The sequence below is a fragment of the Callorhinus ursinus genome, unplaced genomic scaffold (genome assembly GCF_003265705.2).
Source record: "Callorhinus ursinus isolate GAN/ISIS: 27379988/994484 unplaced genomic scaffold, GSC_fseal_2.0 scaffold25, whole genome shotgun sequence".
In the NCBI taxonomy this organism is placed as follows: domain Eukaryota; kingdom Metazoa; phylum Chordata; class Mammalia; order Carnivora; family Otariidae; genus Callorhinus; species Callorhinus ursinus.
In genome coordinates, this window is record NW_027397087.1 from 40,843,157 (window position 1) to 40,865,150 (window position 21,994).

The 21,994-nt window shown below is 42.6% G+C and overlaps 1 protein-coding gene across 1 annotated transcript in view; it reads left to right on the plus strand.

Moving 5' to 3' along the window:
• The first annotated feature begins 15,147 nt into the window (after window positions 1–15,147).
• Window positions 15,148–21,994, plus strand: part of ETFA (electron transfer flavoprotein subunit alpha) — an 86,012-nt gene continuing 79,165 nt past the window's right edge. The window contains exon 1 of the mRNA XM_025884120.2: window positions 15,148–15,293. Coding sequence (XP_025739905.1) covers window positions 15,255–15,293 — 39 coding nt within the window. The 5' untranslated portion in view covers window positions 15,148–15,254. The remainder of the gene's footprint in view (window positions 15,294–21,994) is intronic.

Genomic DNA, 21,994 nt, shown 5'->3' on the forward strand with positions numbered 1-21,994 from the left:
ACACTATATACTTGTGACTTTAGAGGGAAAATACCCAAACTCTCTTTTTTTAAAGAAAGGAAAAGTAAGCCCTGAACGATCAGGAAGGCCTCAAGAATGAGGTAGGGATTGGACAGGTCTTGTATGACAATGGTTCTCAGACTTTTGGAACTCAAGATCTAAGAAAAAACAATAGGGACATCATATGGGACTGCCACTATTCTGTGTTGCTAGGTGAGACATCTTTTTATTTTTTTTAAGATGTAATTTATTTATTTGGCAGAGTGAGAGAGCACAAGCAGTGGGAGCAGAGAGGGAGAGGGAGAAGCAGGCTCCTCACCGAGCAAGGAGCCTGATGTGGGGCTCGATCCCAGGACCCTGGGATCATGACCCGAGCTGAAGGCAGACACTCAACCAACTGAGCCACCCAGGAACCCCCGCCAAGTGGGACATTTTTAAAAAGTTACTATCTACTATCATCACTTGATATAAGAGGAAACATTAACACCAAAAAAAGAAAAGATTAGTTTCAGAATAAATAGTCCTTTCCATTGAGTTTTGTGAAAAACTCATTGCATCATTTTTATTTTTCTCATCTTGGGCTGAATATTGGGAACAACTGGGGTAGGGTCTTGGAAATGAAAAGGCAGCAATGTGGGCACTGTGGAAGGTCTGGCCCCAAGGCTCTCATTACAGTTTCATGGTGTGTGAGGTGAGTATGGAGACTCCTGAGGGCCAAGTGATGATTTAGTTCTCAGGGATCCTAATGACGATAACTTGAAATCCCTTTCCTAAGCACTGAGAATAGACCTGTGAATAACAAAGACAAAAACTCTACCCTTTCTCATGGCGGAGAGGACTATGGGTCAAGTGCCTTTCATTAAATCTATGAGATCAGAGGTGCTATCAGTCTCCTCTCCTGCATCTTCTACAGGACTGGTGAAGGACAGCAAGCTCAGCAAAGAACTTCTGAACCACAGAGACTTCAGGTGTCCTGAAAGTCTGGCTGAGGACATTACAGGGAAGGACAGCCATCCAGTGGGACTTTGGATGGTATCTCTTGGGCACCTGCAGGCTCTTTGCATCAACAAATGTTTTAGTATTCATTTCTATCTATGAGTATATTGGAAAGATATGCATGTTTTATTAAGCTCAGAATAAGACTTCAATATTTATGTATAAAGCTCAAGCTTCACTTCAGCATTAAGAAGGCTAGCAAAATGCAAGCCTAATTTGATAATGTAGGCATATTCCTTTGCCATTAATCCCATGAATCATACATGTCTCCTCTAAGAGCCTGAAATCTGAATATTTTAGCACAAGTAAAGTATCAGGAAAGTAAAAACTCACTAATTGGGACAAACTGGGAGCAGTCTGAATGCATTCTAGAAGATGTTAAACTCAAAGTTACCTTCTCATATAATCTATACATGTCTATTTATACATTATATTAAACATCAACAAAATTGACAGGAGATGAGTCATGGCCAAACAGAGGTCCCATCTTAGCTGCTTTCACATGGAGCTAAGATTGCCATAACTTTAGAACCTTGTTTATTAGTGTGCCTAGAGATGCAGCCAATGTCTGAAAGAAGAGTTTTGGAAAATAACCACTTTTTCACGATGGTAGATAAAATCAGTGTGCTTATTATACCTTTTTTCCACAGATGATTATAATGGATGTCTTTACTTCAGCTAGGATTCTTTTTTTTTTTTTTAACAATTTTATTTATTGAGAGAGAGAGAGGGAGAGCAAGCAGGGAGAGGGGCAAAGGCAAGGGAGAGAGAGAATCCCAAGGAGACTCCACGCTAAGCATGGAGCCCAACACAGGCCTCGATCTCACGACCCTGAGATCATGACCTGAGCTGAAATCAAGAGTCAGACCCCAACCAACTGAGCTACCCAGGTACCCCTCAGCTAGGATTCTTATTATAAATTCACAGCTTCTAAACTGAAAATTGCAAAATCTTCCATCTTGTAATTGCCACATATGGGGAGGGTTTCCCAACTTTCCCAAGTGGGAATTAGTTGGATTGTGTCTGTACTTCTAATTGACAAGGTCTCTTTTTATAAAGTACTTTTGTTTCTTTCTCATTAGGGGAAAACCTATTTCTTAAGCACTTACTATGAGCTTCTAGAATGGAAACCCTTGAGGGTGAGGACTATGTCTATTTTACCCTCTGGGCTCAGAATAGAGCCTGCATATAACTGCTCAATAAATGGTTGTTGAAGTTGTGGTGTCCAGGCGTCCCTGCTTAGGTGGTAGCCAGCTTCCAAGATGGCCTCCAACGATCCCTGCCTCCTGTTATTTTCACCTTTATGTAGTCCTGTCTCACACTCTATCAGGATCGGTGAGTGTGACCAGGGGAATATGGCAGTCAGGATGATATGTCACTACCAAGCTTAGGTTATAAAGGACTACAGCTTACATCTTGGTATCTCTGCCTTTTTTTTTTTAAGATTTTATTTATTTATCTGAGAGAGAGAGAGTACAAGCAGGGCAGAGGGAAAGGGAGAAGCAGACTCCCCGCTGAGCAGGGACCCCGACCCGACTTGATCCCAGGACCCCAAGATCATGACCCGAGCTGAATGCAGATGCTTAACTGATTGAGCCATCCAGGTGCCCCGGTATCTCTGTCTTTCTCTATCTCTCTGATCTCTGAGGCCTTTGGGAAAAGCCACATAGGTCCCTGTGGTAAGGCCTCCTGCCAACAGCTACCCAGGTGGTCTTGGAAGTCTCAGCCAGAAACACCCAGCTGAGCCATTATATGATTCCCTAACCCTCAGAAACTCTAATATAATAAATGTTGTTTCAAGATGCCAGATGCAGAGGGTAATTTGTTACACAGCAGTAGATAACTAGTACAACGTGAACTCCCACCCATTTCTCACCAAAACCCTATGAGGAAGGCATTCACAACACTTTCTGACCAGTGAAGATACAGAGGTTGGCAAAATCAAGGAACCTGTCTAAGACATCTTGGATATAAACTCAGGTCAGACACCTGCTATCAGAGAACAAAAATAACACATTTCTCTTACCCAAATAATCTTACCCTTAAAATCTGTCACTCTGTTATCATTTGGGATTTTGACATCTGGTAATAATAAGAGCAGTGACTATTAAAAATATACCAAGGGAAGCTGTTTGCATAACCCATAAATGTTCAAGGTTTCATGGTCATGATTTCCAAATAGAGAAATGACAACACATTGGAAGGAACAGATGAGTTGAAAGGAGAATCTAGAAGTGGCATAGTTAAAATCATCTCTGGGTATTTTTAGCACAAAGAAAGAAGTCCTGTTGGCAAACACTGCTAAAACATAGGACCATTTTCATGTGCTATATTTAGGAAGTCAGTGAATGTCATAGCAAAACGATTGCTTGTTGAGAACATGGATGAGCTTTGAAAATATGAATATAGGCCCATTTCTATGTGGCCCTTATTGAAGCAGAGGAGGGGACCACCCAGAAACAGTACTCTGGGATCTAATCTCCCTCAGCCTCCAAATGCTAAGTGAAAAAGTGGGTCTGCTGTGCAAGCGCAGCTTTGACAAATTCTTGGATCTCTTTTTCTTCCAACCAGACTGCTGCCCCTAAAATACTCAAATACAGAAATTCTGGGGTGGCTCCGGGAAGCAGTGAACTTGAGCCCTATAGATGGATAACAAAGAGAACTGAGGGGTATTAAGGTGTAAAACAGCAATGCTCACTCACACAGTCCTGAAACACTGGTGGGTCTAGGTTGGTGTAGGAGATGTGTACAAGACCTTTGTAATTATCAGTGATTAAATTACCACCTTTTTCAAATGATTTGTTAAAACAGAAAATAAATGAAAGAACTTATCATAACATCCCTCACTTTCATGTGTGATGTGTGTGTGTGTCTATGTTGTGTGTGTATCTATATCCTATGCAATTTACACACTTAAAGTGTACAGTTCAATGGGTTTTAGTATATTCACACAGTTGTGCGACCATCACCACAATTTTGGACATTTTCATTATGCCCTCCCTAAAAGTACATACCCATTAGCAGTCACTCCCCATTACTCATTCCCTCCTCAGCCATAGGCAACCCCTCATCTACTTTCTATCTCTACAGATTTGCCTATTCTGGACATTTCATATAGAATCATATACTCTGTGCTGTTTTGTGATGGGCTTCTTTTACTTAGCATGATCTTTTCAAAGTTCCTTCATGTGACAGCATGCATCATTATCTCCCTATTACTGAACAATAGTCTATTGTGTGAACATATCACATTTTATTTATCCATTCATCAGTTGATGGTCACTTGTGTTGTTTTCCCTTTTGGACTATTATGAATAATGCTGCTACGAACATTCATGTACAAGTTTTGTGTGAACACACATTTTCATTTCTCTTGGGCACACACCTAGGAATGGAATTTGCTGGGCCATATGGTAACTCTATGTCTAACATTTTGGGGAGCTGCCAGATTTTTCACCCAATTGGCTGCATCGGGTTCCACTTTCTCCACATCCTCCTCAGCACTTGTGGGATTATCTGTCTTTTTGAGGATAGCTGTTCTAGTGCGTGTGAAGTGCTATCTCATTGTGGTTTTGATTTACAACTCCCTGATGACTAATGATGTCAAGTGTCTTTTCATGTGCTTATTGGCACATGAAGACATTTGTATATATTCTATGGAAAAAAAGTCTATTCAGATTCTTTGCCCATTTAAAAAATTGGGTTCTTTTTCATTATTGGGTTGGAAGAGTTCTTTATATATTCTGGATACAATCCCTTATCAGATATATAATTTGCCAGTATTTTCTCCCATTCTGTGGGATGTCTTTTCACTTTCTTGATGGTGTCCCCTGAAGTACAAAAGTTTTAACTATCAATAAAGTCTAATTTATCGATATTTTCTTTTGCTGCTCATGCTTTTGGTGTTACCTAACCTAAGGTCAAGATGATTTACTCATGTTTCACTCTAAGAATTTTACAGTTTTAGCTCTTATGTTTTGGTCTATGGTTTATTTTGAGTTAATTCTTGTGTATGGTGTAAAGAAGTGGTCCAGCTTCATTCTTTTGCATATGGAAAACCTCACAATGAGTTACTTTTTCAAGGAGAAGCAAAATAATGAGATTTTTGATGCTTGACCTTTCATTATAGCATTTAAAATTCAAATGATTAGATTCTAACTTCCCTTGTGGCCCTTAATTCCTTTCCTCTCCCTCCTTCCCTCCCTCCCTCCATTTCTCCCTTCCTTCCTTCCTTTCTTCCATCCTTCCTTCCTTCTTTCCTTTCTCCTTTCACAGTTGTTGCCAACTTCTTTGTTATTCCTTCAGACAATTAACAAATAGTTATTGAACACCTGCTGCATGCCTGGTAGTTCACCATGGGATGAAGGAGAATATGTACAAAACATAGACTCTGTCCTAAAAGAGTGTACGGTTCAGTTGAGGTAGTGAGTTTCACATATATTAAACATTAACCAATAACAAGGTCAATAACAACCTAGGGTTCAAACTGGTCCCAGAAATACAGTGAAATGTTTGTATTGTGGCAAGACAGCAAGACCACATATAGATCAATGAATACAATTGAAGAGATATGGGGATCAGAGCACTCACAGGCTGCTGGTGGAAATGTAACATGATGTAGCCACATTGGAAAACAGTTTGGCGGTTCCTTAAATGGTTAGACATAAAGTTGCCAATTCTAACCCTAGAGAAATGAAAACACATCCAGACAAAAACTTGTACACAAATGTTTATAGCAGCATTATTCATAAGAGCCCAAAAGTGGAAAAAAAAACCCCAAATGTCCACCAACTGATGAATGGATAAATAAAATGTAGTATACCCATATAATAGGATATTATTCAGTCATTACAAAGAATAAAATATGGATACATGCTACAATGTGGGCGAACCTTGAAAAGATTGTGCTAAGTGAAAGAAGCTAGTCACAAAAGAGCACAAATTATATGACTCCATTTATAAAAAAATGTTCATAATAGGCAAATCCATAGACAGGAAGTAGATGAGTGGCTGTTTAGGGTTTGGGGAGTGGGGTGATAGGGGTGCGACAGCCAGAGTTTGAGATTTCTTTTTGAGGTGATCAAAATATTTTAAAATTGACTGGGGTTGCACAACTCTGAATTTACCAAAAATAATGTCATCTGTAAAAATTAAATGGGTAAATTATATGGCACATGAATTATATCTCAATAAAGCTCTTGTTAGAAAACAAAGACACAAAGGCAACCCAAGCCAGAGGGATGAGGAAAAGGAGAGAGAAGTGCAGGCTGGGAGGTCTAAGAAGGCTTCCTAGCAAACAGCTCGTCTGTTCATCCGTCTATTCATTTGTTCATCCATGAAGTATGCATTTACATGTGCCAGATACTGTTCTAGGTGTGAGGGATCCAGCAATGAATTGAACAAAGCCCTTGCCCTGAAAAATAAAATATAGTTAGGAGAAGGAGAAAATGGAGAGGGGCCTACATATCAGTGGTTGAAGAAAGCCTCTTCTGGGAGGTAGTATTTAAGCTGAGACCTGAATGAAGAGTGACTGCAAACTATGTGGAAGCTCTGGAAGAAAAGCATTCCAGACAGAGGGAACAGCAAGTACAAAGCCTTCAAGGCAGGAGTATGCTTCTGTGTTGGAGGCAGAATAGAAAGAGCACCTGAGGTGGAAGAAAAGAGATAAATCAGAGTCGAGCAGGGGCTAGATCAAGGAAAGATTTGAAGCCACAGCAAGATCTTTGGATTTTTTTCCCTCAGTGTGTTGGGGGAGGGTTTTGAACAGAGATGGTATAATGTGGTTTATATTTTAAAAGCGTCTCTATTCTGAGGAGGATAGCCTGTGAAGGCAAGAGCAGAGGCTCAGAGACTAGCTGGGAGGCTGCTGCAATGGTCCCAGGGAGAAAGAGTGTGGCTTGGACCTGAGCGGAAGCAGAAGGCTAACGTCGACAGGATTTGCTGATGGATTGGGTGGAGGACATGGGTCAGATTTTAAAATGAAATGTTTAAGTTATGTTTCTACCAACATCCTGATTGTAAATAATACAAGCAGAGATTTCAAGCTGGTGACCTGCTGTGCATGTTTGTGTGTGCATGTGTTTTAATCAACTTTATTGAGGTGAAATTTACACATAGTAAAATTCACCAATTTTAAATGCACAGTTGTTTTTAGTTTTGATAAATGTATACAGCCATTGTATATACTACAATCATGATATAGAACGTTTTAATCTCCCTAGAACGTTCCCTTATGCCCGTTTGCCAGGCCTAGCTCCTAGAAACCATTTACCTGTTTTCTGTTCCTGAGGTTGTGCCTTTTACAGACTGTCATGTAAATAGAATCATATGTCCTTTGTGTCTGGCTTATTTCACTTAGTACAGTGCTTTTGAGATTGACCCACGTAGTTGCATGTGTCAGTACTGTGTACCTTTTTCACTGATTACAGTGAATGTAATCGACCATACTTCATCATTTTGGGAAGTTCTAACAAAATACCATAGACTGGGTGACTTAAACAAGACAGATACGTTTTCTTACAGTTCTAGAAGTCTGAGATCAGGGTATCAGCATGGTTGGGTCCTCATGAGGACTTTCTTCCAGGCTTGCAGATGGCCAGCTTCTCTCTGGGTCATCACATGGGGGAGAGGGCACGGGCACAGGAATCCCATTACGAGGGCTCCAGCCTCGTGGCCTCCTCCACACCTAATTATCAAGGCCCCATCTTCAAATACCAAATTGGGGGTTAAGTCTTCAATGTATGAGTTCTGGGGGATATAATTCAGTCCACAGCACAAATGAATACACCAGATCACAATTTGTTCTATGAATCTGCCAGTGAATAAGTGTTTAGATTATTTCCAGTTTGGGGCTGTGATAAATTAAGCTGTTATAAACATTTGAGTACAATTTCAGTCTGGTCTTGGGTGGAAGCATGGCAATAAAACCTTACCATGGCTAAGCCATCAAACTGCTGTGTGACAGGACAAGTCAGAATATTCAGCTTCTATCTCTGACACACACAAAATTGTGGAACTGACAATATTCCACTAGAACGCATGATGTTCACTATTGACACTGTGAGTGAACGACACGTGATAGATTCAAAATATTTTCAATGAAACGGCTGCTGATGCACAACACGGTGGACCCCACAGGCTCTGCACGCCTTATGTTTTCACAAGCTTTTACATTTGTCTAACTGAGCTTTCTCTGCTCCACACATACCTTTACCACCATCAGTTGTAATACATCTTTGCAGATTCCACTTCAGGTTGCACTGAATTAGTGTTTTCTCAACTTTTTTGAAAATATCCTGTCCATTCAGACTTTTCACAGAGGCCCATTCTACAGTCATTTCAAATTTGGCATTGACTCCTCGAATAAACAATACTAAGTGAGCAGTATCAGTAACATGTTAACTCATCAAAAGCCAAGGAAAGCTACTGGAAATAATCTGCTTTGGCTCTCAATTGATTACTGACTTCCTCCCCTCTGTTCTCTTCTGCCCCCAAATCTCATAGTAGCAAACAAGTTCATTCTCTCTGCACGTATTTTGTCAGCTGCTGCAGTCAGGCCCAATTTAAGGAATTCGCCATCAGTAAACGGCCCTCCTTGTTCGGCTGACAAATGAATGACTCAGTAACTTCGGTTGCAGTTCACTTGCCTTCCCTACCATCTTGAAGAAATTCTGATGTAATGAGATAGTCTGTTTTAAATATCTCACGTAGATTATATTCCCTTTTAAATTTTCTAGCTTTTCTGATGGTTGTTCTCCTATGAATCGAGAATGTTGTATTGGGTGTTTTGTCAATATATATTGTATTCTTTTAGCATGGCTATCATGTTATTGCATAATAAACACAATGCATTGCCATCTAGTTCAATAACAGAAGAATTCACATTCCGTTGGATTACTGTTCAGGCTGGCACATCAGCCCAGCTTCTCCTTCTGCCTAATTCTGCTTCTGTCTCACCTTACACAGTTGTGGATCCTAAGAGCACCCTCCTGCTCGTCCCCATGGGTTTGTTCCAAGAGAAGAGCCTGCTTCCAAGAGGAGCAGGAATGTAGGAGGGGTCTGAGAAAGCAGGTGATGAGATGGGGTTTTGGAGCCATCTTTCTCTTCTAGCACTGAGGACCCCCTCACTGCCGGGACCTGGGACACAGATAACTCTTAGCATTGAAGTGGTAGTCCAGGTGTGAAGACTTTCACTGGTGGTAAACTGGGATGGTATGCTTCCAGAAGGGAATGTACGAGGCACCTAATAAACCTGGGGGGAAGGAAACGGCATGATGGGACTGGGTGGGCAATTATTAAGCTTCACTGAGGCCTTATGGAAAAAATTATTTTAAAGACAAGGAGTCTTTAAAGGCACCTGGGTGGCTCAGTTGATTAAGCGTCTGCCTTCAGCTCCGGTCATGATCCCGGGGTCCTGGGATCGAGCCCCGCATTGGGCTCCCTGCTCAGTGGGGAGTCTTCTTCTCCCTCTCCCTCTGCTGTTCTCAATCTCTCTTGCTCTCTGTCAAATAAATAAATAAAATCTTTAAAAAATAAAAAATAAAAGCGAGGAGTAATTAACAGGCAGTTGTATAAAAGCTAAAGGGCCTCCTACAGCAAGGCAACCTTCAAGGATCTAAAGGATCCCCATCATTTTTCTATTTAATTTACCAGTATTGCCCCTGCAAAAACCAGATAAAACCTAGATGATAACAGTAGACTACCACAAACTCACCCAAGGAGTAGCCCTATGCAGCTCCCACACCAGATTTCCTATCTTTGCTAGAGAAGTTAACACAGCCCCAGGTATATTTCCTATTGACATTAATTTGATGAATGGGTTCTTTTTTTCTTTTTTTAGATTTTTTTAGGGGCACCTGGGTGGCTCAGTTGGTTAAGCAACTGCGTTTGGCTCAGGTCATGATCCCGGAGGCCTGGGATCGAGTCCCACATCAGGCTCCCTGCTCAGTGGAGAGCCTGCTTCTCCCTCTCCCTCTGCTCCCCCTCCGCCAGTTCATGCTCTCTCTCTCAAATAAATAAATAAATAAATAAAATCTTTTAAAAAATTAAAAAAAAAGATTTTTGGGGGTTCTTTTTTAATCCTTATGAGAAGAGTGGCTCAGAAACAGTATGCGTTCACATGGAACATACAACAGTATACGTACATTTGTGGTCATCCTCCAAAGTTGTGTTAAATTTCCGCCTGTCATAATCCTGCAGAACATCACACTGAATCTATTACATTGATGATGTCATACTAATTCAGCCAGATGGGCAAAATGTGGCTAGCACATTAGAGGCCTGGGTGTGACACATATACTCCAGAGGGTGGGACATAAATTGTATAAAGTTCAGGGGCCTGTCATATCAGAAGGATGTTTAGGGGTCTAGTGTCAAGGGCATGCCACATATCCCATCCAAAGAAAAAGAGAAATTACTGCATCTCCTACCATGAAGAAGGAAGCATAATGCCTGGTAGTTCTCTTTGGGTTCTGGACACAGTATATTTCACACCGGGAATATTGTTCTGGCCCATATTCCAGGTGACACAAAAGGCCCCCAGCTTTCCTTGGAGCTCAGGGCAGAAAAAGGTTATAGAGCAGTTTCAGGCTGCAGTGCAGGCAGTCCCTTTATGCTTCTATAGATGGTATAGATGGTATCAGTGTTTTCAGTGGTAAAAAAAGATGCTGTGTGCAGTTTATGGCAAGTTCCACTGGGAGTCACAACCTTGGAGTGTTGGAGCCTGGCCATGCCATCTCTAGGAGAGATTTATGTGCCTTTTGAAAAAAACTGCTGACATGCAGGGCCTGATCATAGGACACCAAGTGACCGCATTTCATCATGAGGCAGGTTCTATCAAACCCACCAAGACATAATATCAGGCAGCCAGCAACAATCCATCCTCTGATGGAACTGGTTCATCTGGGATTGAACACAAGTAGGCTCAGATGGTTCAAGTAAGTTTTGCTTGAGCAGGCAGCCCAGACGCCAGGTCATCACACCACCATTAGAGCAGCACCTCCTCAGCTCGCACTGATGGCTATATGTAGGCTTCCTTACAACCAGCTGCAGGAGGAGGAAAAATCCTGTATTTGGCTTGTGGAAAGTTGCCTCAGTATGTGACTGAGAATGGATGGCAGTTACGATATAGCCTCACTTAGGGGTGACCTTGAGAAACAGGGGTGAAAGAAGATCTCAGTGGGCAGAACTTCAGGAGGTGCACCTGGGCATCCACTTTGTGAACAGAGAAGTGCCCCAAAGTTAGAATATATATGAACTCAGGGGCAATGGTGAAAGGAAATGTATGGCTGGGAGGGGCCTGGAAGAAGAAATTTGGGAAGATTAGGGACAAGAAGCTTGGGATAGAGGCACAAGGATGGATAGATGTATGGGAGTTGCTACAAGATATGGAGATCTTTGTTTAAGTAGTCTCCACACACAACATGGGGCTCGAACTCACGACCCACAAGATCAAGAGTCACATGCTCTACCGACTGAGCCAGCCAGGTGCCCCTAGAGTATGAAGATCTTTGTATTATATGTTAACACCCACCCGAAGGCATCCACCATAGAAGAGGCATTAAATAACTAAGAAAGGCAAAATTCACTTGGCCAGGTGACCTTAGCCAGTCTCTGTCATCAGCCACCCAGTGCTGGCACTAAGGACACATTAATAAAGTGGCCACAGTGGCAGATATAGAGGCTAGTATGAGCCTAATAGCATGGAATCCCACTTACAAGGACTACTGCTAGCTACTATAGCTGCTGAATATATCCCCAGTATGATCGCAGTCCTCCAGGAGACCAATTGGCCATGTAGTAGCAAGTTGACTACATTGAACACCTTCCATCCTGGAGAAGCCATGATTCATCCTGGCAGGAATTAACATCTATTCTGGGTACTGTTTACCTTTCTTGCCCACAAGATCCTATCCAGTACCGCTACCTGAGGGCTTTTTGAATATTTCATTCACCAGCACAAGATCTTACATAACATCATGTCAGATCAGGGACCCAACTCACGGAAGTGCAGGTTCAGGAATGAGTCCCTGATCACAGGATTCACTCATCTAGTCATAGACTGGACCACCCAGAAGCTGCTGGCCTGAAAGGGCATCAGAATGGCCTCCTGAAGGCCCACTCGAGGTGCCAGCTTGGAGGCAATACTTAATGAGGACAGGCTTCATCTTCCAGGATGCCACGTACATCTTGAATCAAAGACCTTTATATGGTGCTGTGTCCCCAGTCAGAAGAATACACGGACCCAGGAACCACGGGGTAGAAGCAGGAGAGACCTGCTACCATTACTCTCAGTGGGCACTTGTAGAATTTGGGCTTCCAAATCTCACAACTCTGGGCTCTGCAGGGTTAGAGGTATTTGTCCCCAAGGGGGGAATCTTCCACGAGAGGACACAGCAAGAGTTCTATTGAACTAAGCTACAGTGGCTACCTGAGCACTTTGGACACCTTGTTTGCAGGGACCAGCAGGCAAGAAGGAGAGTCATTATCTTGGCCTAGAGTGATCTACTTGGGTGGTTCTCAGTACTCTCTTGCTCAATTTTGACAATAAATGGACAAGTGCAGCAACCCTGTGCCCCTGAGAAATTGTGGTGGTCAGGAGCTCAGATCCTTAGGTAAGCCACTAAGACCAGAGGAGATGCTTGCTGAGGGGGAGGGGAATTTAGGATTGAAAACAAGTAAGGAGACAATGAGTACCAGTTGTGGCCCGTGGACAGGTGCAGTAGCTCGGGCTCTGGTTTGTCCTACTCACCCTCTTCTTCTATGTTTCCACCAGGAATCCTGGGGGAGCATTCCTGAAACCAGCCTGTGAAGAGGAAAGAAGACAGTGAGGTGTTTTCCAAAATAGACTGGAGTAGGCCTTCTAGGGTTGACTGTGGCAAATCCGCCCTCCCTTTCCCCACCCACCTCTTCCTTTTCCACTCATTGAACATCCACAAACATGAACCAGGTAGTAAAAACCATGGGTCTTGCTACCAAAGCATCTCATAACTGAGTGGGAATGACAGACACCCAAATACGTATGCAGAAAATCCTCTAATATAAATGTTTTAGCATTCATGTTTTGGTGGAACTTGACCTCCAGGTAAACATAAAACTCCCCCACCCTCCCCCACAAAGTCCCTAGGGGGCGTCTCACATGTGTTCAAGAGCAGGTCTGGTCCGTTATCACAGACTTTGGCAGTTTTCTGCCTCTTCCTCTCCTCTGGCTCTGCTCTGCTAGGAGTCGCTCTACTCTGTGGGTATTGCACCTCCGCAGGCATAGATGCTGTTGATTCACCGCAGCCTGGGAGGTGACAGAGCTGTCCCATGGGGGTGAGGCTGGGGCATGTTCTCCCCGCTTTTGTGTTTTGCTTTGTCATGGGTGGGGAGGCATGGAGGAGGTTAGTTTGTGTACCCATTTTTGACATGGTTTTTAGTTAAATATCCCTTTCAGTTTTTACTTAAAGTACGCTACCCTCTTCCTTCCACTTCCACAGGACTCATAAGAATCGAGTAGGGGACCGGACTGGGAGGCAAATGCAGTGATAAGTGGAACACTAAATTGTCCCTTCCACAGACGATTCACTGGAGGGCGTCCAACAGCTCCAGTCTCCTCATGGGCACAGACATCATCTAGGTGGTTGCAGCTTATGTTCAAGCTGAGTCTTCACCTCATTGTTCACAGAACCAGGAGGATGAAGAAGAGGGAAGGATTTGTTTATCCTGGAAGATCAGGGAAGACGCTACAGAAGAAATGTCCCCTGAGTGGAGTGTTAAAGGTGGAGTAGAGGTGGGGTAAAGGAAAGTGGAAAGAGCAAAATCTGAGCACGGGACCCTTAAAATATTTGTTGACTCAAAGTTCTTGCTCCAGAGAACCTACATTCCCACGCAAGCAGATCAGCAATAAACAAATGAACAAAAATGTGTATCCTTGACATATAAACCCTGTGTGAGCTAATAGGGTTTATATGTCATGTTAAGTGGTTTGCATTTTATCTTAAAAGCCCATAGGGGGCCACTGAAGTGTGTTCAACAGGGAAGTAACATCACCAATCTACCCTTTTGAAAGAGCTCTTTGGTTGCAGTGGGAGATGGATTGGAGGGTGAAGACTAGAAGCTGGGAGAACAGTAAGAAGGCAACTAGAGCAATCCAAACACGGAGTCGGGTAGAAGAGAGTCCTAGATGGATTTGGGAGCTGTTTGGGAGTGGAGTCACTAGAACTTAGTGACTGGTAGGATAAGGGAATGAAGGAGAGAAAGGAGTCAAGGATGGTCCCTAGGTTTCTGGCTTGAGTAGTTGTGTGGAGGTGGAAAGCATTTCCTGAAAAAGGGAATACAGAATAATTAAATCTGGAAGGGGATGCTGTCAATTGTGTGGGTTTGAGATGTTGCTGGACTTCCTGAGGAGATGCCCAAGTAGGCTGGTATATATGTGGATCCAAAGGTCAGGAGAGATTTGGCAGCCAAAGGCACTGAAGCCAGGATGTGGGTGGGGTGCCCAATGACAGGCAGAGTGGGGAGAGGAGAGGGCCAGGGTGGGCCCCAAGTCATCCACATCCAAAGCCTTGCCCAGTCTATTGTTCCAGTCATTTTGCCTCTTTCTGCAGGCAGCACACGGTCCTGTCCCTGTCCTTGGACCTTCCCCTTATGGGTTTTTGCCCACAGGGTTCTTTTTTCTAGAACCTAGCTCAAATATCAACAGTTTGGTGAATCCCTCTTTCCATATAGGAATGATATGTTTATTTGTATGTTTCCTCCAGAGTCTGATGAGGTCAACATCTCATGCATCCTTTTATTATATTCCCCTGACATGGAAAATATGTTCAGCACATTACAGGTGTGTAGCGTTGATATGTGTGAATAAATGAGCGAGCAAAAGAATAATTGGAGTGAGAGGGCTGGGAAGCCAGGAGAGTGACGTCAGCAGCTCAGGGGTACAGTTCACTGTAACAACGGTGCCCACTGTGGGGCTGAGAGGCTTTCTGGGCCACCGTCACTTCTAAGTCACTAGCTCTGCCAGGCCTTCGGCACCCGCGGCCTCCCAGAGTAAAGCCTGGCCTTTTCTCGATTTCCAAGTCTGATCCCTAACTTTCCACCGTCCCCATTGGTTGTGCGACTGCCCAATGGGCAGACAGAATCCGTGAGCTCGCGCTCTTCGCCTGAGGTGTTTCCGCTCTCGTTCGCGTGTCTCGCGAGCGTTATAGTGACTCCCAGAGGCGGGGTTCGGCTCCCGGCTGCCGGAAGGGTGACGGTGCTGCGAGCGGACGGGAGCAGAGACCATGTTCCGAGCTGCAGCTCCAGGGCGGCTCCGGCGGGCGGTGAGTCCCGGAGGGGTGGGCCGAGACCGGTGACGGTCCAGCCTCAGTGTGCTGTCCCTGTGAGAGTCTTGGCGAAGGTCATCGTCTCCCACAGACCTGACCGACCTTAACGTAGACGGGCCCAGCCCGATCTGTAGCTCGGGCTCAGAGTTTTGGGGCCTGCTCTGGACTCCTTCCGGGTCGCCAGCGTTGGGGGGCGGGGGCGAAGTCAGAGGTCAGGGTGACCTCAAGTATGAAGCTGCGCTTCTGCCCGCCCCCTCTCCGGGTTTATTCCGCACTCTCCCAGGCCGCCAGGTTCTCCGCATTGGCGGGGAGCAGGCTGCCACGTCCCCGGGAATCACTAGCGGAGGGAGGAAAATGTCGCTGCTGGGATGCCCTTTTGGAAAGAGTTTAAAACCTGAATTCACCTGGAAGCCAGCGTTTCTGGAGAAATTAAAACCTTTTTTCTGGGCGCGTCGTGGCTGCTGGCATCCGTTCACAGTCTGGGGGACTGGGGGGCTGGAAGGGGTAGGGTGGTTTTGTGGAAACTTGCTCTGCTCCCTGGCTATTGGGCAGTGTTGAGTATAGGTGATTGTAGTGTAACGTCAGCCATCCAATTTGACAGCTTTAGCCAGTTTTGAAAAGCAGGCATCTTTTCATACTGCAGGCTGACCTGCTTTTAAACCAGTAGTAGATTGTTGGTTAAAGAGCCAGGGAACTTGATAGTGGTAAGTTTTTGATACTTTCCTTAGTGACAAATCATGAGTTTACCACATTTTTCTGTTGTGAGAAATACTGATAGAAAGTATATTTTTGTCTTTATGCTATGGGACAATAGTATTTGGAGGTTAACCAATTATAAGTCAAGTAACAATTTATATTGTGGATTCTGTAAGTTTTCCAATTTCCAATTAGGTTGACTGAAAAACAAGATTGTTAAACTGGGTCAGAAACCTTGCTGATGTTTTGTACTTTTTCTACAGGTTGTTTTAAGCATGCATATTTTCCCATCCACCACAGAGATTTTTCTGAGACATAGCTGGCAATCTTCCTAGATGTCTGTAGGTTCTTTTTCTGTGTATTCCTTGTTTCATTAAAAAAAAAAAAAATTCCTGTTTGTCCCTGTCCCTTGTGAGAAAAGTTCAAATCCCCATCTTTCAGGGCATTGTTCATTTTTTATCCCAGATTTTTTTTTTTCCTCAGAAGATATAGACATAAACAAGTTAAAGTCATTGATTTGGGAAAATTCCACATATCAGAGTGAGACTGGCAGAAAAATAGCTATGCAGTAATAAGAAGGTAGTTTTGTGGGCAGGTTAGGAGTCTGGCATAAGTGAAGTAATCTTGCGCCTGGGTGGTTCAGTTGGTTAAGTGTCTGCCTTCAGCTCAGGTCATGATATCAGGGTCCTAGGATCGAGCCCCCTGTCTGGCTCCCTGCTCAGTGGGTAGTCGGCTTCTCCTGCCCCCCACCCCGCTTGTGTTCTCTGTCTCTTAAATAAATAAATAAAATCTTAAAAAAAAAATAAGTGAAATAATTTTAGTGGGGGTAATTTAGGACTCAGATGTTTTATAGATCTAACAGAAAAAATGGAATGATTAGCTTAAGTTTAACACAATTTGCCAATAGACATACATGGTATTTCCAAATCTTTATTGTGGTTTGCCAAAGAGTTTGACCTTGACTTACTTTGAAAATAAGAAGTCAAGCTAAGTAGAGTAGTTGCTCTAAAGTCATAAGAATGTTTCAGAGTTGAATTTCAAGAATATAAGGAAGTGGTGGGAGCACTTCTAAAATAGATCCATAAATACACATACATATTTAACTTTTTAAATTTTGAAATAATTTCAGACTTACAGGAAAGCTGTAAGAATAGTGTACATAATTCTCAAAACCCTTTCAGTTTTACTAGTTAACAGTTTGGCACATTTGCTTTATTTTTTTTCATATATACTTATTTTCTTTTTCCTTTTTTTAAGATTGATTTATTTGAGGGAAAGCACGTGTGCATGCATGAGAGAGAGAGAGAGAGAGAGCAAGCGTGCACCAGCACATGCACTCTGGGGGAGGGCCAGAGGGAGGGAGAGGGAGAATCCAGAAGCAGAATCCCCTGGAGCTGGATTCATGGAGCCAAGATCCTGACCTGAGCTGAAACCAAGAGTTGGCCACTCAACTGACTGAGCCACCCAGGTGCCCCTTATTATTTTTATGAACCATTTGAGAATGTGTTGCAGACATGCCCCTTATTCTTAAGTAAGTTAGTGTGTATTTTCTGAGAACAAGGAGGTTCACTTTTCATTTCTGCAGTAAAATCGGCAAAGTCAGGAACGTTAACAGTGATACAGTACTATTATCTAATCTGCAGACATTCATATGTTGCCAGTTGTCACATTAATATCATTTATAGCAGTTTTTCTAAAAGTTTGGTTTAGGGTGGTCCAGGATCATGCCTTGCATTTAGTTTTCATGTCTCTTTAGTCTTTGTTAGAAAAGCTCCTCAGCCTTTCTTTAGCTTTGATGGCATTGACTTTTTTTTTTTTTTTTAAAGATTTATTTATTTGACAGAGAGAGACACAGTGAGAGAGGGAACACAAGCAGGGGGAGTGAGAGAGGGAGAAGCAGGCTTCCCGCGGAGCAGGGAGCCTGATGCGGGACTTGATCCCATCATGACCTGAGCCGAAGGCAGACGCTTAACCGACTGAGCCACCCAGAAGCCCTGGCATTGACATTTTTGAAGAGTGCAGGCCTTTTTTGTTAACTTTCCGATTTAGGTTTGTCTGGTGTTTCCTCATGGTTATTTTGGCGGGAGTCTCGCAGAAGTGATACATGTTCTCAGTGCATCATGTTAGGAGGCTCATAAATTTGATTTATCCCATTATTGGTGATGTTAACTTTACTTAGCTAAAGTGTTGTTCACCAGGTTTTTCCACTAACAAGTTACTACTTCTACCTTTGTGATTTTTAACTAATTTGTAGGGAGATACATTGAGATTATGTAAATCTCCTGTTTCTCATCAGACTTTCACCCATTAGTCTTAACATCTATTGATGTTAAGAGAAATTATTACTAAAATGTAAAATGGTAATTTTTCGAATTCCATCATTCCTTCTACATTTATTAGCATTCTTTTATAAGGCAGAACATTTCCTTATTGCTTATTTATGTATTTATTATGGATCCTTTATTATTAGGTTATAATCCATTAATGTCACATTTTTTATTATATTAATCACCATACATCATTAGTTTTTTTATTTATTTTTTTTTAGATTTTTTTATTCTTATGTTAATCACCATATATTACATAATTTGTTTTGGTGTACTGTTCCATGATTCATTGTTTGTTCATAACACCCAGTGCTCCATGCAGAATGTGCCCTCCTCAATACCCATCACCAGGCTAACCCATCCCCCCACCCTCCTCCCCTCCAGAAACCTCAGTTTGTTTTTCAGAGTCCATCATCTCTCCTGGTTCGTCTCCCCCTCTGACTTACTCCCCTTCATTCTTCCTCTCCTGCTATCTTCTTCTTTTTCTTTTTTCTTAAAATATGTTGCGTTATTTGTTTCAGAAGTACAGATCTGTGATTCAACAGTCTTACACAATTCACAGCGCTCACCGTAGCACATATCTTCCCCAACGTCTATCACCCAGCCACCCCATCCCTCCCACCCCCAACCACTCCAGCAACCCTCAGTTTGTTCCTGAGATTAAGAATTCCTCATATCATGTCTTTCTCTGATTGACTTATTTCACTCAGCATAACACCCTCCAGTTCCATCCACGTCGTTGCAAATGGCAAGATCTCATTCCTTTTGATGGCTGCATAATATTCCATTGTGTATATATCCCACATCTTCTTTATCCATTCATCTGTCGATGGGCATCTTGGCTCTTTCCACAGTTTGGCTATTGTGGACATTGCTGCTATAAACATTGGGGTGCACGTACCCCTTCGGGTCCCTACATTTGTATCTTTGGGGTAAATACCCAGAACTGCAATTGCTGGATCGAATGGTAGCTCTAATTTCAACTGTTTGAGGAACCTCCATACTGTTTTCCAGAGGGGTTGCACCAGCTTGCATTCCCACCAACAGTGTAGGAGGGTTCCCCTTTCTCCACATCCCCGCCAACATCTGTGGTTCCCTGACTTGTTAATTTTAGCCGTTCTGACGGGTGTGAGGTGGTATCTCATTGAGGTTTTGATTTGGATTTCCCTGATGCAGAGCGATGTTGAGCACCTTTACATGTGCCTGTTGGCCATTTCGATGTCTTCTTTGGAAAAATGTCTGTTCATGTCTTGTGCCCATTTCTTGATTGGATTATTTGTTCTTTGGGTGTTGAGTTTGATAAGTTCTTTATAGATTTTGGATACTAGCCCTTTATCTGATATGTCATTTGCAAATATTTTCTCCCATTCTGTCAGTTGTCTTTTGGTTTTGTGGACTGTTTCTTTTGCTGTGCAAAAGCTTTTTATCTTGATGAAATCCCAATAGTTCATTTTTGCCCTGGCTTCCTGTGCCTTTGGCGATGTTTCTAGGAAGAAGTTGCTGCGGCTGAGGTCGAAGAGGTTGCTACCTGTGTTCTCCTTTAGGATTTGGATGGACTCCTGTCTCACGTTTAGGTCTTTCAACCATTTGGAGTCTATTTTTGTGTGTGGTGTAAGGAAATGGTCCAGTTTCATTCTTCTGCATGTGGCTGTCCAATTTTCCCAACACCATTTGTTGAAGAGACTGTCTTTTTTCCACTGGACATTCTTTCCTGTTTGTCAAAGATAAGTTGACCATAGAGTTGAGGGTCCATTTCTGGGCTCTCGATTCTGTTCCATTGATCGATGTGTCTGTTTTTGTGCCAGTAGCATACTGTCTTGATGATGACAGCTTTGTAATAGAGCTGGAAGTCCGGAATTGTGATGCCGCCAACTTTGCTTTTCTTTTTCAATATTCCTCTGGCTATTCGGGGTCTCTTCTGGTTCCATACAAATTTTAGGATTATTTGTTCCATTTCCTTGAAAAAAGTGGATGGTATTTTGATGGGGATTGCATTGAATGTGTAGATTGCTCTAGGTAGCATTGACATCTTCACAATGTTTGTTCTTCCAATCCATGAGCATGGAACGTTTTTCCATTTCTTTGTGTCTTCTTCAATTTCTTTCCTGAGTATTTTATAGTTTTCTGAGTACAGATCCTTTGCCTCTTTGGTTAGATTTATTCCTAGGTATCTTATGGTTTTGGGTGCAATTGTGAATGGGATCGACTCCTTGATTTGTCTCTCTTCTGTCTTGTTGTTGGTGTATAGGAATGGCACTGATTTCTGTGCATTGATTTTATAGCCTACTACTTGACTGAATTCCTGTATGAGTTCTAGCAGTTTTGGGGTGGAGTCTTTTGGGTTTTCCACATAAAGTATCATATCATCTGCAGACAGTGAGAGTTTGACTTCCTCTTTGCCGATTTGGATGCCTTTGATTTCTTTTTGTTGTCTGATTGCCCTGGCTAGGACTTCTAATACTATGTTGAATAGCAGTGGTGAGAGTGGACATCCCTGCCGCGTTCCTGACCTTAGGGGAAAAGCTCTCAGCTTTTCCCCATTGAGAATGATATTCGCTGTAGGTTTTTCGTAGATGGCTTTTATAATATTGAGGTATGTACCCTCTATCCCTATACTCTGAAGAGTTTTGATCAAGAAAGGATGCTGTACTTTGTCAAGTGCTTTTTCTGCATCTATTGAGAGGATCATATGATTCTTGTTCTTTCTTTTGTTAATGTATTGTATCACGTTGATTGATTTGCGGATGTTGAACCAGCCTTGCACCCAGGGATAAATCCCACTTGGTCGTGGTGAATAATCCTTTTAATGTACTGTTGGATCCTATTGGCTAGTATTTTGGTGAGAATTTTTGCATCCATGTTCATCAAGGATATTGGTCTGTAATTCTCCTTTTTGATGGGATCTTTGTCTGGTTTTGGGATCAAGGTAATGGTGGCCTCATAAAATGAATTTGGAAGTTTTCCTTCCATTTCTATTTTCTGGAACAGTTTCAGGAGAATAGGTATTAATTCTTCTTTAAATGTCTGATAGAATTCCCCTGGGAAGCCATCTGGCCCTGGGCTTTTGTTTGTTGGGAGATTTTTGATGACTGCTTCAATTTCCTTAGTGGTTATAGGTCTGTTCAGGTTTTCTATTTCTTCCTGGTTCAGTTTTGGTAGTTGATACATCTCTAGGAATGCACCCATTTCTTCCAGGTTATCTAATTTGCTGGCATAGAGTTTCTCATAATATGTTCTTATAATTGTTTGTATTTCTTTGGTGTTGGTTGTGATCTGTCCTCTTTCATTCATGATTTTGTTGATTTGGGTCATTTCTCTTTTCTTTTTGATAAATCTGGCCAGGGGTTTATCAATCTTGTTAATTCTTTCAAAGAACCAGCTCCTAGTTTCATTGATCTGTTCTACTGTTCTTTTGGTTTCTATTTCATTGATTTCTGCTCTGATCTTTATTATTTCTCTTCTCCTGCTGGGTTTAGGCTTTATTTGCTGTTCTTTGTCCAGCTCCTTTAGGTTTTGATATAGCGTTTCATGATTCATTGTTTGCGTATAACACCCAGTGCTCCATTCAGAACGTGCCCTCTTTAATACCCATCAGCAGGTTAACTCATCCCCCAACCCCCCCAGAACCCTCAGTTTGTTTCTCAGAGTCCATAGTCTCATGGTTCGTCTCCCTCT